At 39.5% G+C, this 17,721-nt stretch overlaps 1 protein-coding gene across 1 annotated transcript in view; it reads right to left on the bottom strand.

Moving 5' to 3' along the window:
- Positions 1–8,200: 8,200 nt before the first annotated feature.
- Positions 8,201–17,721, bottom strand: part of LOC126335633 (Down syndrome cell adhesion molecule-like protein Dscam2) — a 123,902-nt gene continuing 114,381 nt past the window's right edge. The window contains exon 6 of the mRNA XM_049999088.1: positions 8,201–8,308. Coding sequence (XP_049855045.1) covers positions 8,259–8,308 — 50 coding nt within the window. The 3' untranslated portion in view covers positions 8,201–8,258. The remainder of the gene's footprint in view (positions 8,309–17,721) is intronic.

Below are 17,721 nucleotides of genomic sequence, written 5' to 3' on the forward strand. Positions count from 1 at the left end.
CATGTAGCCTCACCTGGTGGTCCACTAGCTGGACTCCGATGCGTCACAATGCGCTTAACTTACCTTTGTACCCTCAGGATGAAGAAGCAACACAGAAATTGCGTCGCGATTCAATACGTAAGCTTCCATGGGGGCATCTCTCCTATAGACTAGTGTTGCTGTTGTCACAGCATGTAGCCTCACCTGGTGGTCCTCTAGCTGGACTCCAATGCGCCGCAATTTGCTTAACTTAACCTTCGTACCCTCACCATGAAGATGCAATACCGAAACTGCGTCGATATTCAATACGTAAGTTTCCATGTCGGCTTCTCTGAAATTGACTGGTGTGGCTGTTGTCACAGCTTGTGGCATCACCTAGTGGTCCTCTAGCTGGACTCCGATGCGCCACAATGTGCTTAACCTGAGCTTCGTATCCTCAGGATGAAGATGCAACAAGGAGATTGCGTGGCGATTCATAAGTAAGTTTCCATGGCGCCTTTTCTAAGAGAGACTAGTGTGGGTATTGTCACAGCATGTAGCCTCACCTGATGGTCCACTAGCTGAATTCCGATGCACCACAAAATTCTCAACTTAATTTTCATACCCTCAGGATGAAGATGCAAAACAGAAATTGCGTTGCGATTAAATACGCAAGTTTCCATGGCGTCTTTTCTCCGAGAGACTAGTGTGGCTATTGTCACAGCATGTAGCATAATATGTTGGTCCTCTAGCTGGACTCCGATGTGCCACAATGTGCTTAACTTAACCGCCGTAACCTCAGGATGAGGATGCAACAGAGAAATTGCGTCGCCATTCAACACGGGAGTTTCCATTGCGGCTTCACCCCGAGAGACTAGTGTGGCTCTTGTCACATCGTGTAGCCTCACCTGCAGGTTCACTATCTGTACTCTGATGTGCCACAATGTGCTTAACTTAAACTTTGTACCTTCAGGATGAACATGCAACAGGGAAATTGCGTCGCGATTCAATACGTAAGTTTCTATGACGGCTTGTCTCCGAGAGACTAATGTGACTGTTGTCACAGCATGTAGCCTCACCTAGTGGTCCTCTAGCTCGACTCCGATTCACCATAATGAGCGTAACTTAGCGTTCGCACCCTCAGGATGAAGATGCAACACAGAAATTGGGTCGCGATTCAATACATAAATTTCCATGGCGGTTTCTCTCATTGAGATTAGTGTGGGTGTTGTCCCAGCGTATAGCCTCATCTGGTGGTCCACTACCTGGACTGTCATGCAATACAATGAGCGTAACATAGCTTTTGCACCCTCTGGATGAAGATGCAACACAGAAATTGCATCGCGATGAAAACACATGTTTCCGCTGCGGCTTCTCTCCGAGAGACTAGTGTGGCTGATGTTTCAACATGTAACATTACCTGGTGGTCCTCTAGCTATACTCCTATGCTCCACAATGTGTGTAATTTAGTCTTCGCACCCACAGGGTGAAGATGCAACACAGAAATTGAGTCGCAATTCAATACGTAAGTTTCCATGGCGGTTTCTGTCCAGAAGACTAGTGTGGTTGTTCTCACAGCATATAGGATCACCTGGAGATCCTCTAGCTGGACTCCGATGAACCACAGTGAGCGTAACTAAGCCCTCACACCTTCAGGATTAAGATGCAACACTGAATTTGCTTTGCGATCATTACATAAGTTTCCATGTTGACTTCTCTCCGAGAGACTAGTGTAGCTCTTAACACAGCATGTAGCCTCACCTGGTGGTCCTCTCGACTCTGATGCTATACAATGTGCGTAAGTTAGCCATCGCACCCTCAAGGATGAAGATTTAACACAGAAATGACGACGCGATCCAATACGTAAGTTTCCATGGCGGCTTCTCACCGAGAGACTAGTTTGGCTGTTATCACAGCATGGAGTATCACCTGGTGGTCCTCTATATGGACTACTATGCAATACAATGAGCGAAACTTAGCCTTCGCACCCTCAGGATGAAGATGCAACTAAGAAATTGCGTCGCGATTCAATACATAAATTTCCATGGCGGCCTCTCTCCGAGAGACTGCGTGGCTGTTGTCAAAGCATGTGGTATCACCTGATGGTCCTCTAGCTGGTTTCCGGTACACGACATTGAGCGTAACGTAGCCTTAGCACAACCAGGATTTAGATGTATCATAGAAGTAGCGTCTCGAGTAAATACGTAAGTTTCCATGTTGGCTTCTCTAAGAGAGACTAGTGTGGCTGTTATCAAAGCATGTAGTATCACCTGGTGGTCCTCTAGCTGGACTTCAATGCGCCACAATGTGCTGAACTTAACATTCGTACCCTCAGGATGAAGATGCAACACAGAAATCGCGTCGCGATTGATACCTAAATTTCCATGGCGGCTTCTCTCCGAGAGACAATTGTGAGTGTTGTCACAGCGTGTAGACTCACCCGGTGGTCAACGAGCTAGACTCCTATGCTCCACAATGTGTGTAACTTATCTTTCACACAGTCAGGATGAAGATGCAACACAGAAATTGCGTCGCGATTAATTATGTAAAATTCCATGGCGGCTTCTTATCGAGAGAGTAGTGTGGCTGTTATCACAGCATGTAGCTTCATGTGGTGGTCCATTAGCTGAACTCGGATGCACCACAATGTGCTTAACTTTACCTTCGTGCCCTTAGGATGAAGATCCAACACAGAAATTCCATTGCGATTCAATACATAAGTTTCCATGACGGCTTCTCTCCGACAGACTAGTGTGGCTCTTGTCACAGCATGTAGCCTCACGTGGTGGTCCACTAGCTGGACTGCATTGCGCCATAATGTGCTTAATTTAACCTAAGTACCCTTAGGATGAAGATTCAACACAGAAATTGCGTCGCGAATCATACGTAATTTACCATGGCGTTTTTTCTCCGAAACACTACTGTGGTTCTTGTCAAAACATGTAGCCTCACCGGGCGGTCCACTAGCTGGACTCCGATGCGCAAACAATGCGCTTAACTTAACCTTCGTACCCTGAGGATGAAGATGCAATACAGAAATAGCGTCGTGATTCATACCTAAATTTCCATGGCGGCTTCTCTCCGAGAGTCAAGTGTGGTTACTGTCACAGTATGTAGCCTACCCTGGTGGTCCACTAGCTGGACTCCTATGCTCCACAACGAGGGTAACTTAGCTTACGCACCCTCAGGATGAAGATGCAGCACAGAAATTGCGTCGCGATTCAATACGTAAGTTTCCATACCGTCTTCTTTCCGGGAGACTAGTGTGGCTGTTGTCACAGCATGTAGCCTCACATGGTGGTCAACTAGCAGGACTTCGATGTACCACAATGAGCGTAACTTAGCCTTCGCTCCCTCAGGATGAAGATGCAACACCGAAATTGCGTCGCGATTCAATACATATGTTTCCATTTCGGCTTCTGACCAAAAGACAAGTGTGGCTGTTGTCACAGCATGTAGCCTCACCTGCTGTTCCACTAGCTGGACTCCGATGCCATACAATGATCGTAACTTAGCCTTCGCACCCTCAGGATGAAGATGCATCACAGAAATTGTATCGCGAGTCAGAACGTAAGTTTGCCTGGCGGCATCACTAAGAGAGACTAGTGTGATTGTGTCACAGCACGTAGCATCACCTAGTGGTCCTGTAACTGGACTCCGAGGCAATACAATGATGTTATTTAGCCTTCGCACCCTAAGGATGAAGATGCAACACGGAAATTGCGTTGCGATCAAAACGTAAGTTTCCATGGCGGCTTCTCTTTGAGAGACTAGTGTGGCTGTTGTCACAGCATGAAGCATCACCTGGTGGTCCTCTAGCTGGACTCCAATGCAGTAGGTTGGTTGGTTTGAGGGGTTAAAGGGACCAGACTACTACGGTCATTGGTCAATTGTTCCAAGAAAGAAAAACTAAAACTTCCTAAAGTGAAAAAAACGAATAATAGGAAAGACGGCAGACGACATAGGACAAGAAATACTCAGACAAAGGACACACAAAACAAAGTAAAACCACACAGAGTGTCTCGGTGGTTGGCCAACCATAGGGATAAAAAAGGAAAAGCCAACCACCGAGAACACATTAAATACTCATTTTAAAATCGTAGGCCAAAGACCAGAATCAACACAATACAATAAAGTGAAACAGAAACACTCAGATTAAACGATATAAACCCACTGACCGAATAAAACGTAAATCAAAGTCAGCGATAGCAGAATTATCCGTTAAAAGCGCAGGGAGGGTGTCAGGCAGTGCGGACGACTGCCTGAGCACAGCTAAAAGTTCCAATGCAATACTATAAGCATAAATTAGCCTTAGCACATTTAAGATGAAGATGCAACACAGAAATGTCGTCGTGATTCATACGTAGGTTTCCATGCCGGCTTCTCTCGCGAGAGACTAGTGTGGCTGTTGTCACTGCATGTAGCCTCAACTGTTGGTCCTCTAGCTAAACTCGGATGCTACAAAATGTACGTAACTTTGCCGTTTCATCCTCAGGATGAAGATGCAACACAGAAATTGCGTCGCGATTCAATATGTAAGTTTCCATACCAGCTTCTCTCCGAGAGAATAGTGTTTCTGTTGTCACAGCATGTAGCATCACCTGGTGGCTCTCTAGCTGGACTCCGATGCACCACAGTGAGAGCAACTTAGCGTTCACACCCACAGGATGAAGATGCATCACAGAAATTGCGTCGCGATCAAATACATAAGTTTCCATGGCGGCTTCTCTCCAAGAGACTAGTGTGGCTGTTGTCACAGCATGTAGCCTCACCTGGTGGTCCACTAGATTTACTCCGATGCCATACAACGAGCGTAACGAGGCCTTCACACCCTCATCATGAAGATGCAACACAGAAATTGCGTTGCGAATCAATAAATAAGTATCAGTGACGACATTTTAAAGCAACTCACAATACTGTTTGTGTTGAAGGCAAAGTGTATGTGGTATACAAATAGAATAGCTAATTCACAGGATAAAATTATAACCATATGGTCAGTTGTAAAGGAAGTGTCTGGTCAGCAGTACAAGATCGACAATATAAAATCAGTTCGCAGTAATAATATTTATGTTACTGATAAATCAGATATATGTACAGTATTTAACAATCATTTTCTGAGCATTGCTCGTGAACTAAATAAAAATTTAGTTTCTATAGGGAATCATATATCTTTCTTGGCAAATGCCTTTCCAAGATTGATACCTGAAATACTTCTCTGTGAATAAAATAGAAAGAAACTTCGACATGGGAAAAATATATTAAAAACAAAGATTCCAAGACTTACCAAGCGGGAAAGCGCTGGTAGACAGGCACAATAAAATAACACACACACAAAAATTCTTGCTTTCGCAACCAATAGTTGCTCCTTCAGGAAAGATGGAAGGAGAGGGAAAGACGAATGGATGTGGGTTTTAAGGGAGAGGGTTAGGAGTCATTCCAATCCCGGGAGTGGAAAGACTAACCTTTGGGGGAAAAAAGGATAGGTATATACTCGCGCGCGCACACACACACACACACACACACACACACACACACACACATATCAATCCATACATATACAGACACAAGCATACATATGTCTGCTTGTGTTTGTATATGTATGGATGGATATGTGTGTTTGCAGATATATGTGTGCGTGTGTCTGTATATGTATGGATGGATATGTGTGTGTGTGTGTGTGTGTGCGTGCGTGCGTGAGTATATACCTACTCTTTCTTCCCCCTAAGGTAAGTCTTTCCACTCCCGTGATTGGAATGACTCCTTACCCTCTCCCTTAAAACCCACATCCTTTTGTCTTTCCCTCTCCTTCCCTCTTTCCTGAAGAAGCAACCGTTTGTTGTGAAAGCTAGAAATTTTGTGTGTGTGTGTGTGTGTTATTTTATTGAGCCTTTCTACTGGCGCTTTCCCACTTGGTAAGTCTTGGAATCTTTGTTCTTAATACACTTCTCTGTGATATGGACAAGAGGGAGATTGAGTCAATAATTAAATCACTGAAGACTAAGGACTCTCTTGGTTATGATGGAGTGTCTAGCAGAATATTAAAGAACTGTGCTGCACATGTTAGCCCTGTATTTAACCATACTTGTAATTTTTCCTTTAGGAATGGTCAGTTTCCTGAACAGTGAAAGTACTCAGTAATAAAGCCGCTTTATAAAAAGGGTGAAAAGGATAATGTACATAACTTTAGACCTATTTCAACATCATCAGTGTTTGCAAAAGTTATAGAAAAGGCTGTGTATATAAGGATAATTGATCATGTTATATCACATGATTTGCTATCAAATGTACAGTTCAGCTTTAGAAGTCATTCAACAACTGAAAATGCTGTAGTCTCTTTTCTCTGTGAGTTTTCGAATGCTTGGCATATTTTTTTTATTTAACTATGGCATTTCATTGTGTTGATCACAAAATATTGCTCCAGAAGTTGGATCATTAAGGGGTATGGGGAGTAGATCACAATTGGTTCACCTCTTACTTTAGTAACAGACAGCAAAAGGTCATTATTCACAATGACGATAATGACTGTGATGTGGGGTCTGAGTGGAGTATAGTCAAGTGCAGGTTGACCCACGGATCAGTGTTGGGGCCTCTCCTGTTCCTTATTTATATAAATGATATGCACTCTTGTGTTACAGGTAGCACTAAAATATTTCTGTTTGCTGGTAGTAAAGGACGTTATGTGGAACATTGGCTCTGTTTCAAACAGAGCAGTACATGACCTACGTTCATGGCTTGTAGAAAATAAACTAAAGCTAAATCACAGTAATAATTAGTTTTTAGAGTTTCTAACACATAGTTCAAGAAAACCTGACGTTTTAATTTCACAAAATGGGCATATGATTAGCGAAACTGAACAGTTGAAATTTTTAGGTGTTCATATAGATAGTAAGCTGTTGTGTAAAGGCCACGTTCAGAAACTTGTTCAAAGACTTAATACTATCATTTTTACTATTCAACAATATCTGAAGTGAGTCATCATTTGACATGAAAATTAGTCTACTTTGCTTATTTTCATTCACTTATGTCATAAGGTATTAAATTGTAAAAGGATATTTTTGGCTCAGGAACGGGTGTTGGGCAATAAGTGGTGTAAGTTCACAAACCTCTTGTTGACCCCTGTTCACAAGTCTGGGTATTTTGACATTGGCCTCTCAATATATTTATATATATTCCTTACTGTCATTTCTTGTTAACAATGTTAGCTTATTCCCAAGAAAAGCAGCTTTCACTTGGTTAATACTTGTCGTAAATCAATCCTGCATATGGACTGGACTTCTTTAACTCTTGTGTAGAAACGTGTGCAGTATACTGCTGCATCCATTTTCAATAAGATACCACTTGAATTAAGAGATCTTAGCAGTAATCCACATGCTTTCAAATCGAAACTGAAGAGTTTCCTCATGTGTCACTCTTTCTACTCTGTCAAGGGTTTCCTCAAAAAATTAAGCTGATTCTTGTTGTACTGTTGATTGCATTTACTTAAACTTATGGACTGACTTTTTCCAGGTTCATAAACACTTATTATTATCTGTTATTACTTTTATGTTGAAATTTCATGTACTGACATGTTCCATGATCTTGGAGATTTGCTCCTCAATTTGGTCCTACAAAACCCAACATGTAAATAAAAAAGAAAATGAATAAAGAACAATACTCATGCCATCTGTACCATAGTAGTTGAAAATAGTCATTATTCCCAGTTTAATGAATAATGGCCTGCAGTGCTCCTGTTAGTACTCGGTGCATAATTCTGACTGACTTCTTTTGCAGTAAGAGCATGTCCTTGCATGCTGATGAAAGACCTCAACAGCTACAGGCCATTGGCAATATGTTTCTGAAATAGAGAATGACATACAGTAGTTGAAAATAGTCATTATTCCCAGTTTAATGAATAATGGCCTGCAGTGCTCCTGTTAGTACTCGGTGCATAATTCTGAATGACTTCTTTTGCTGTAAGGGCATGTCCTTGCATGCTGATGAAAGACCTCAACAGCTACAGGGCATTAGCAATATGTTTCTGAAATAGAGAATGGCACATAATTACTAGATACTGGGTTGTAATTACTCTTTTAAATCTCCCCTGGTGGTACACTTCACATGACATTTTCTTGCTTATATACTGTATCTGTTCCATTAAAGCATCTGATCTATCACAAAATCCAGCAATTTAACAGTTTTTACAGGACTCAGCACACATTTGCTGATGCACCAAACAATATGCTGAGTTTTTTGTTCACATATTTTAATTTTATTTGAGATGAACTACTCCTTGGCCATTGCACGTAGCACGCCTGATTCCATCATTCCAAATAGCACATCTGGTTGCAGGACTGGCTGAGTACATTATTTCCTGTGGAAATGAGATTAGTGTCATTAGAAAATTATACTGTGTGACCTTCTTGGATTATAGCATTTACAAATATAAGAAAAAGGAGAGGGGATATGACAAACTCATGCCATGCTGTGTTCTAAAATCTACTTCTGAGTTGTTGCTCATTGGACTGATATAATCTTTGGTATGTTTTCTAAGTAACACTAAAGGATAGCTAATACAGTGCTTCATGCACCAATGTGTATTTACTGTCTGAATAAGGTTTTATGGGGATGCTGTGCAACACTTTGTTGAGATACAGAGTGTGTGTGCCACAGATTGACTCTCCTCAAATGATATTTTTATTTTTGTTAATAAATCCAATGCAACAGCAGGTTTTTTGGAAAGCATGATGTGCATCACAGAAAACACTGTTTTCTTCAAAGTAATCTAAAATCTGATTTTTCGCATCACATTCCATTACTTTGGCTATGATTTTAATGATTGTAAACTGGCCTACAATTTGTAGATGTAGATACTAAACAGAAGTCTCTGTTTCTGTCAACTGGTACTGTCTGTGCCAGCTTCAAGAAGTCTGGGAAGACTCCTGTTGATTAGCTGTTGTTTCTTGCTATGATTAATACTTGTGCTGCGTCAGTGATAATTTTATTAAGGACAGTACAGGATATCACATGAATATGGCTCAGCAGCTGTTGTGGCAGAGCACCTGAAGGAAAATTTGGAAAATATTTCGAGTAGATTTTCCCACAATGTTATAGTTCTGGGTGGATATTTTAATCTGCCAGATATAGACTGGTAGACTCAAACATTTATAACAGGTGGCAGGGACAAAGAATTCAGTGAAAATTTTGTAAGTGCTTTGTCTGAAAACTACCTTGAGCAGTTAAACAGAGAACCAACTTGTGGTGATAACATATTAGACTTTCTGGTGACAAACAGACCCAAACTGTTTTGAAACAGTTAACGCAGAACAGGGAATCAGCAGTCATAAAGCGGTTACTGCATTGACGATTTCAGCAATAAACAGAATTATTAAAAAAGGTAGGAGGACTTTTCTGTTTAGAAAAAGTGACAAAAAGCAGATTTCAGAGTACTTGATGGCTCAACACAAAAGTTTTGTCTCAAGTACAGATAGTGTTGAAGATCAGTGGACAAATTTCAAAACCATCATACAATATATGTTAGATGAGTATGTGCCAAGCAAGATCATAAGAGATGGGAAAGAGTCACTGTGGTACAACACCCAAGTTAGAACACTGCTGCGTAAGCAAAGGGAACTTCACAGCAAACATAAATACAGCCAAAACCTTGCAGATAAACAAAAATTATGCAAAGTGAAATGTAGTGTGAGGATACCCATGTGAGAGGCATTCAATGATTTCGAAAGTAAAGTTCTATGTACTGACAGCAGAAAATTCTAAGAAATTTTGGCCTTATGTCAAAGCGATAGGTGGACCAAAACAAAATGTCCAGACACTCTGACCAAAATGCTGCTGAAACAAAGGATGACAGACTAAAGGCCAAAATACTAAATGTCTTTTTCCAAAGCTGTTTCACAGAGGAAGACTGCACTGTAGTTCCTTCTCTAAATTGTCACACAGATGACAAAACGATAGATATCGAAATAAATGACAGAGACATAGAGAAACAATTAAAATCCCTCAAAAGAGGAAAGGACACTGGACCTTATGGGATACCAGCTCCATTTTACACAGAGTATGTGAAGGAACTTGCCCCCCTTCTTGCAGCTGTGTACCGTAAGTCTCTAGAAGAGTGTAGCATTCCAAAGGATTGGAAAAGGGCACACATCATCCCCGTTTTCAAGAAGGGATGTCTAACTGATGTTCAGAACTTTAGAAATCTACTCTGTAGGAATCAGCAAGGATTTCAAAAAAGATGATTGTGTGAAACCCAGCTCGCACTATTCGTCCACAAGACTGAGAGGGCCATGGATATGGGTTCCGAGGTAGATGCCGTGGTTCTTGACTTCCGCAAGGCATTTGATACAGCTCCCCACAGTTGTTTAATGAACAAAGTAAGAACATATGGATTATAAGACCAATTGTGTGACTGAACTGAAGAGTTCCTAGATAACAGAACACAACATGTCATTCTCAATGGAGAGAAGTCTTATGAAGTAAGAGTGATTTCGGCTGTGCAACAGGGGAGCATTGTGGGTCTGTTGCTGTTCACAATATACGTAAATGACCTTGTGGATGACATCAGAAGTTCAATGATGCTTTTTGCGGTTGATGCTGTGGTACATCAAGCACTTGTAACAATGGAAAATTGTACTGAAATGCAGGAGGATCTGCAGCAAATTGATGCATGGTGCACAGGGAATGGCAATTGAATCTCAATGTAAATATGTGAAATCTGCTGCAAATACATAGAAAGAAAGATCACTTATCATTTAGCTATAGCAGGTCAGCAACTGGAAGCAATTAATTCCATAAATTATCTGGGAGTACGCATTAGGAGTGATTTAAAAATGGAATGATCATATAAAGTTGATTGTCAGTAAAGCAGATGCCAGACTGAGATTCATTGGAAGAATCCTAAGGAAATGCAATCCGAAAACAAAGGAAGTAGGTTACAGTACACTTGTTCACCCACTGCTTGAATACTGCTCACCAGTGTGAGATGCGTACCAGATAGGGTTGATAGAAGAGAGAGAGAAGATGCAATGGAGAGCAGCGTGCTTCATTACAGGATCATTTAGTAATCGCAAAAGCATTACAGAAATGATAGATAAACTGCAAGGGAAGACTTTGCAGGAAAGATGCTCAGTAGCTCGGTACAGGCTTTTGTTGAAGTTTTGGAAACATACTTCCACCGAGGAGTCAAGCAGTATATTGCTTCCTCCTACATATATCACGCAAAGAGACCATGAGGATAAAATCAGATAGATTAGAGCCCACACAGAGGCATACTGGCAATCCTTCTTTCCATGAACAATATGAGACTGGAATAGAAGGAAGAACCAATAGAGGTACTCAAGGTACCTTTCTGCCACACACCATCAGGTGGCTTGCAGAGTGTGGATGTAGATGTAGATGTAGATCTACACTTGTAAAATGTTTGTATGTTTTCACTATTTTCACCATGTCATTAGGTTGCACTTTCTTCCTGTTTTACATTTTGCATGCTCCAGTTTTACATTTAGCTGGCTCCACTCACAGGTTTGGTATTTCATTTACAGTGTTATAATCTCAATAAAATAGTCATTAAAATCATCAGGTTGCTAGCATTTAAGCATGAAATACATATTTTCCCTAGCTCATTCACTATGTTCCTGGCTGCTTTGCTAGGATTGTAGACCTGTCTTATGACCATTACTTTTCTTGTTCTTCTTTGGTTCCTCTATTTATTTTCTGTATAATTTTTCTAGCCTTGAACAAATTACAGAAAATCTGATTTCAAAGTCTGTGACTGCCTTAGAACACACATTAAGGATAGAAACAATGCCTTCTAGTTTAGCTAGTTTAAGTGTACAGCATTTCTTTTCTTTGGGAATAATTTTTTTCTTTCTTTTGATTTGAACTCACGCCTTCCTTCGGGTAGCGGTAGAAATATGTCTTCAAACTTGGTTTTCAGATGCATCACTAGATACCACTCACAAGGTTTTCAGTTACCAGTCAATTTTAGACAGTGAAGTTCAAAATGCCTCTTCTTTCCCCTTCGTGACAACTCGTATGTTAAATTCATAATTTGATTGCTCTGTTGTATTCACTCTCTTCTTTAGCCAACTAGTTCTCACACACACATAATGCATGTTGCTTCATGTCTTCTACAAACATTGATAACAGATCACATTTGTTTCACAAACACTGGACATTATCATTTGGTGTAAGTATGGGACATTTGGTTGATCTCTTCTTGTAGCTTTAGAATCTATCATGTTGCTGCACTGAACAGCCTTTGTCAATCGTGGTGGTCCATGGTAAAGCATGTTCCTGGAACTAGAGATATCATGGGATCAAATCCCAATCAGCTCACAGAAATTTTGTCTACCACTGATCTCATCTGCCCCCCTCAAAGATGTGGAGAAATGTCAGGAATGACACATGATTCAGATTCCATGTCAAACTGTATGTCCTCCTTACCCAGTTGTGTAATGGGGTATATTACAGCACAAAAGTTGCAGAAGTAGTGTAACACTAGCATCCAGCCATTGAGCTACATGAAATGACCTTTGGAATTAAAAAAAAGAAGTAATACAGCATTCTTGGGCCATGTAGAACTATTCATTATTTTTTTTTCCTTTACTTCAAGGTCAACACCTAACATGGTATGGTTTTCAAAGCCTTTTGTCCATAACTTCTCAATTTTGAAGTTATTGATCTTGGAAAGTATTTCACAGATAGGTCTTTACATTTTTAGTTGTTGCACTGATTTCAACTTTGTACAACTCTAACCATGCCCCCCCCCCCCCCCCTCCCAGTTTTCCTTTTTTTCATCCAGGACATGTTATACTTCTCCTGTTTTCAACACTTCAACTTCTTGTTGGTGGCATAGCAGACATTCGAGGGATGGACCTTCTGATGTTTTTAAGGTGTTTGATGTTCTAATTTGATTTCTCATAAGGATGACTGTGCACTGCATGTGTGTTTAGAAAATACTTTTTGAGATCACTTGTCTGTTGACCCCACTGCAATCACAGATCTCACTGTGTCAACATGGAAGAGATAGGAATCATGTTCTGTAGAGTTCAACGTGCCATAATTTATCAGTGGCAGATATAAAGTCTGCAAATGAGACCTTGATCATGTTATGGCACTGTATCCATGAAGGTCCATCATGATCCCATATGTTATACAACTTATACAACCAAGATAGACCTTCATAAATAACGTCCAACAATGTGTGCTCAACTGTGTGCACCATATAGTACTCTGTCATCAAATCTGCAGATTACTGCCTAGCCTGTTTTACAGAGCTTCACTCTATTGCTAGAGGAGGGCTGCTGTCAGTCTGTGGGACAGGCAAGAGCAGTGTTTCAACCACCCAAGCATAGTGCAGTGCACAGGATTTAACAAAATTGTACTGAAGTCACCAAGCAGCAGATACTAATTTTATAGATAGGCAAGGATGTACACTTTCATACAGAATGACTTTATTCCAGTAAATGTTTTGTTTTTATCTCACAATAGATCTATTTTTTAAGTTTCATAAAGCTTATACTTTCATTCTACACATAAATCGATTTGAGGCTGCTTTCCTGCCCCTACAATATAGATACCAGTACAATAGGTGCAACCACATTAGAAGGGTATCTGTGGAGTGAGCAGAGAAACATATGGGTCCTGAACAGGGGAAACAGCCTGTTCAGCAGTTGCAGGGGCACCAGTCTGGATGACTGACTAATCTGGTCTTGTAATGTTAGCCAACAGGATCTTGCTAAGTTGGTTCTGAGAATTGTTGAAAGCAAGGAAGACTAGACTGACCATATTTCCTAAATACTTGAATCTTTACTGTATAGCATAATGATGATGGCATCCTCTTTAGGAAAATATTCCACAAGTAAAATAGTTCTGCCACTTGTATTTCTGGATGCAGACAACCCAGGAAAATGTTGGACATTGTGATTATGAGAAATGAAACTGGCAACTGGCATCAGATCATGTAATGTTAGATCCTTCAAACAGACAGGTAGGACAGAGCATTTAAAAATGTAAATAGATACACTGAAATTAAATATAGTGGTAATAGTAAGGGGATGAATGGAAGAAAATGACTTCTGATCACATCAGTGCAGGGTAATCACCACAAACAAAACAGGATAATGGAGTAAGTCTAATAATGAATACAAAATTATGTCGAATGTTTGATGATTGGAGGCATCTGTTTCTTTACAAAATGTGAAATCATGACATTTTTACAACATTTTGCAAATTTTGGGCAAAATGCAGAACTATTTATATTCAAGCAAAATCACAAAATAGTTGATGGAACAGTGTGGAATAGCATCATTTGAAGTTAACAGCAGAAATTTGATTCATGTTATGGCAATGAAATCTGAATATTGATGATAATCAATTCTACACCACTTTGATATACATTGTTATATCATACTGAGTATTGCTAATTTCATTTCCTGCACAGGGAAGTAGGACATTCAACTATGTCTGGTGCATTGTTTGATATGGCAGTGTACTGCATGTAAAAAATTGTTATGTTTTGTGATTTGTTTTTGTACCAGCATTTATAAATAACTTTAATCAGAAGGAGTTTAGGTGTTCAGCAACTAGAAAGATACTTATGTGCAAATGCTGCAATGTGCAATCTAGGTGACATGGAAAGAGCACATCCCTAAAACACACCAATAACAGTTCTTCCCATAAGAAGATCAAAGATAAGGTGCTGACAATGACAGGTTTCAAAAGACAAGTTACTCTCACAGATGTCAGTGCAGCAACAACATGAGCAAAAACCAATAAAGAAGATTTTATTTCATGAAAACCACAAGCTTTCTTTCAGGGCTAATATGCCACTGGAAAAAATTGATCATCCAGAACTGAAAAAGTGGATGAACAAATATGTACCAGGTTTGTGTAATATTACAATTTTTTGGAGTGGAAGAAATATGAGTTTAACTTACACTGATGCTGACTCGATTGCAGAAATTTGGAGCAGCAATTTTCATAGAGCTATTAAAAACAGACACACATGGTTTTATGTAACAAAATGTATCTGGGAGGGAAGATAATTCCTTCACATTTGCCTAGAACTCACCATCCCACCCCAAAAACTATTCTACTTTCGTAGTAAGAATGCGACTGAAACCTTATGAACCAGCAAAACTTGGACTCCTCTGTGCTGCCAGTTGTGTCAAGGCAATAATTTTAAATGTTGAAACAGAGGGACCCATTCATCCTAGCTAAGCTTTCATGTGTTAGAATTTTTTGGTGTTTACAGTATGAAATTTTGGGACCATATATCAAAGTCAGCAACCCTCTATTTACATGGTTGCGAGACAGCCATGACAGTTGTCAGTAATCAGCCCATATTTTTTCATATTATCTCTTACTACATTTACATAAGAATTGGAATTTGACTGAATATGCTTTTCATAAATACTCAGTGTATAAATTATTATTCTGATATTAAATACTCTCTTTCAAATTCTAAAGGTGGCAGGGGTAAAATACAGGGAGCAAAAGACTATTTACAATTTGTACAGAAACCAGATGGCAGTTATTAGAGTCGAGGGGTATGAAAGGAAAGCAGTGGCTGGGAAGGGAGTGAGACAGGGTTGTAGCCTATCCCCTATGTTATTCTATTTTTATATTGAGCAAGCAGTAAAGGAAACAAAAGAAAAATTCAGAGTAGGTACTTACGTCCATGGAGAAGAAATACAAATGTTGAGGTTTGCCGATGGCACTGTAATTCTGTCAGAGACAGCAAAGGACTTGGAAGAGCACTTGAATGGACTGGAGAGTGTCTTGAAAGGAGGGATAAGATGAACATCAACAAAAGCAAAATGAGGATAATGGAATGTACTCGAATTAAGCCAGGTGATGCTGTGGGAATTAGATTAGAAAATGAGACACTTAAAGTAGTAAAGGAGTTTTGCTATTTGGGGAGAAAAATAAATGATGATGGTTGAAGTAGAGAGGATTTAAAATGTAGACTGGAAACGGTTTCTGAAGAAGAGAAATTTGTTAACATCAAGTATTGAGTATTGATTTAAGTCTGAAAATATTTGTATGGAGTGTAGCCATAAGTGAATCATGGATAATGAGGAGGTATTGAATAGAATTAGGGAGAAGAGGAGTTTGTGGCACAACTTGACAAGATGAAGGGACCGATTGGTAGGTTATGTTCTGAGGCATCAAGGGGTCACAAATTTAGCATTGGAAGGCAGCATGGAAGGTAAAAATCATAGAGGGAGATCAAGAGATGAATACACTAAGCATATTCAGAAAAATGTAGATTGCAGTAAGTACTGGGAGATGAAGAAGCTTGCACACGATAGAGTAACTTCAAGAACTGCATCAAACCCATCTCAGGACTGAAGAGAACAACAACAACATTAGAAATGGCAAAATATGGGAATGAACACAAATGTATTTCCTGCCACAATACATGAGGTACAACTGATGATGAAATAACTGCAGGAGAAATTTCAAATCAATTTCAGTAGCCCACAGAAACTTAATAACTGTGTGTTTATGCTATTTCTCTCATTCAATGATATTCAGGCTTAGATAATGTATGATGTATCCCTCATTCATTTCAAAGGAAAAGTAATTAATAATTTAATCCCTTAGATGGTGTCAAATAGTACTCTAATGTCAGGCTTCCCTCAGCTGCAAGACTGTGGGAAGGTTCTCTATGTTGAATCACCAAAGAATAACAATAAATATTAAAGAAGCTGTTCAATTCTTTGTGATGAAATTACAGATAGAAAAGGGATATATGTATTCATGGTTCTGATAGAAGTTCTTAGTTGTGGCAATGGGACATTTCACAAGTTGTTTGATAAGGGAATGAAAGTTGCTGCAAATGTGAAAGCTATAGAACATTCACAAGCAATTGCGAGTGTAATTCAGAAACTTGAATTCAGTACTGAAATTTAATTTCTATAACATCAGACTCATCCTGTTATATGGGCAAGTTTATAAATGCAGTTTAGGTTCTAGTACACAAGCAGAGCTGGGCTCATAAATTAAATTTGGTAGGCAGTATGTGAGCTGTGGAACTTGGTGATTTGGATCTTTCTATTGTTTAGATAAATCGCATCTTTCTTAAAGCCCGAAAGAGAAAGCATGCATACTTTCAATTCTTATATCGGAAATATGCAGGTGAACTCACATAAGCGAAACTTTTCCCCATTCTGTCATCACTAGGTGAAACTCATAGTTTAAATGTCTTGAGTACCTTGGAGACTGTCTTAGTGCAGTAGTAGAACTCATTGAAATTAAAGATGATTGTGTTGCCATGAATTATTCTAAAGCCTTCATTTCTAGTAACATTAAGGAAAAAAAATCTGTGCCCAACTATTTTTCTTATTGAGCATTGCTCAAAATGTTACAGTCTTCTGCTGACATTACAGAGCTCCATGATACCATTCATTCATGCTCAACAATATAAACTTAGTGACCTTTCAAAGTGTTTTAAATTACTAGAGGACGAATTATTATTATTATTATTTTGACAACCTCAGGTGAACTTTATAAGCCAATGAAGCAAATGCAAATACATTTAATATCCCTGTTCAATTCTGTAGGTACAGCAAGTCTGATAAAACTGAACCACTTGATCAATTAAGTCATATGAAAGATTGTAGTTACCTCCAAAGGTAAATTTTTGGATCCAAGAAACATAATGAAAGATGATTTAAACAATGCTGAAACCTCAAAGGTAATAAAGTAATGAAAGATGATTTAAACAATGCTGAAACCTCAAAGGTAATAAAGCAATTTCCC

Source organism: Schistocerca gregaria, chromosome 2 (assembly GCF_023897955.1).
Source record: "Schistocerca gregaria isolate iqSchGreg1 chromosome 2, iqSchGreg1.2, whole genome shotgun sequence".
NCBI lineage: Eukaryota > Metazoa > Arthropoda > Insecta > Orthoptera > Acrididae > Schistocerca > Schistocerca gregaria.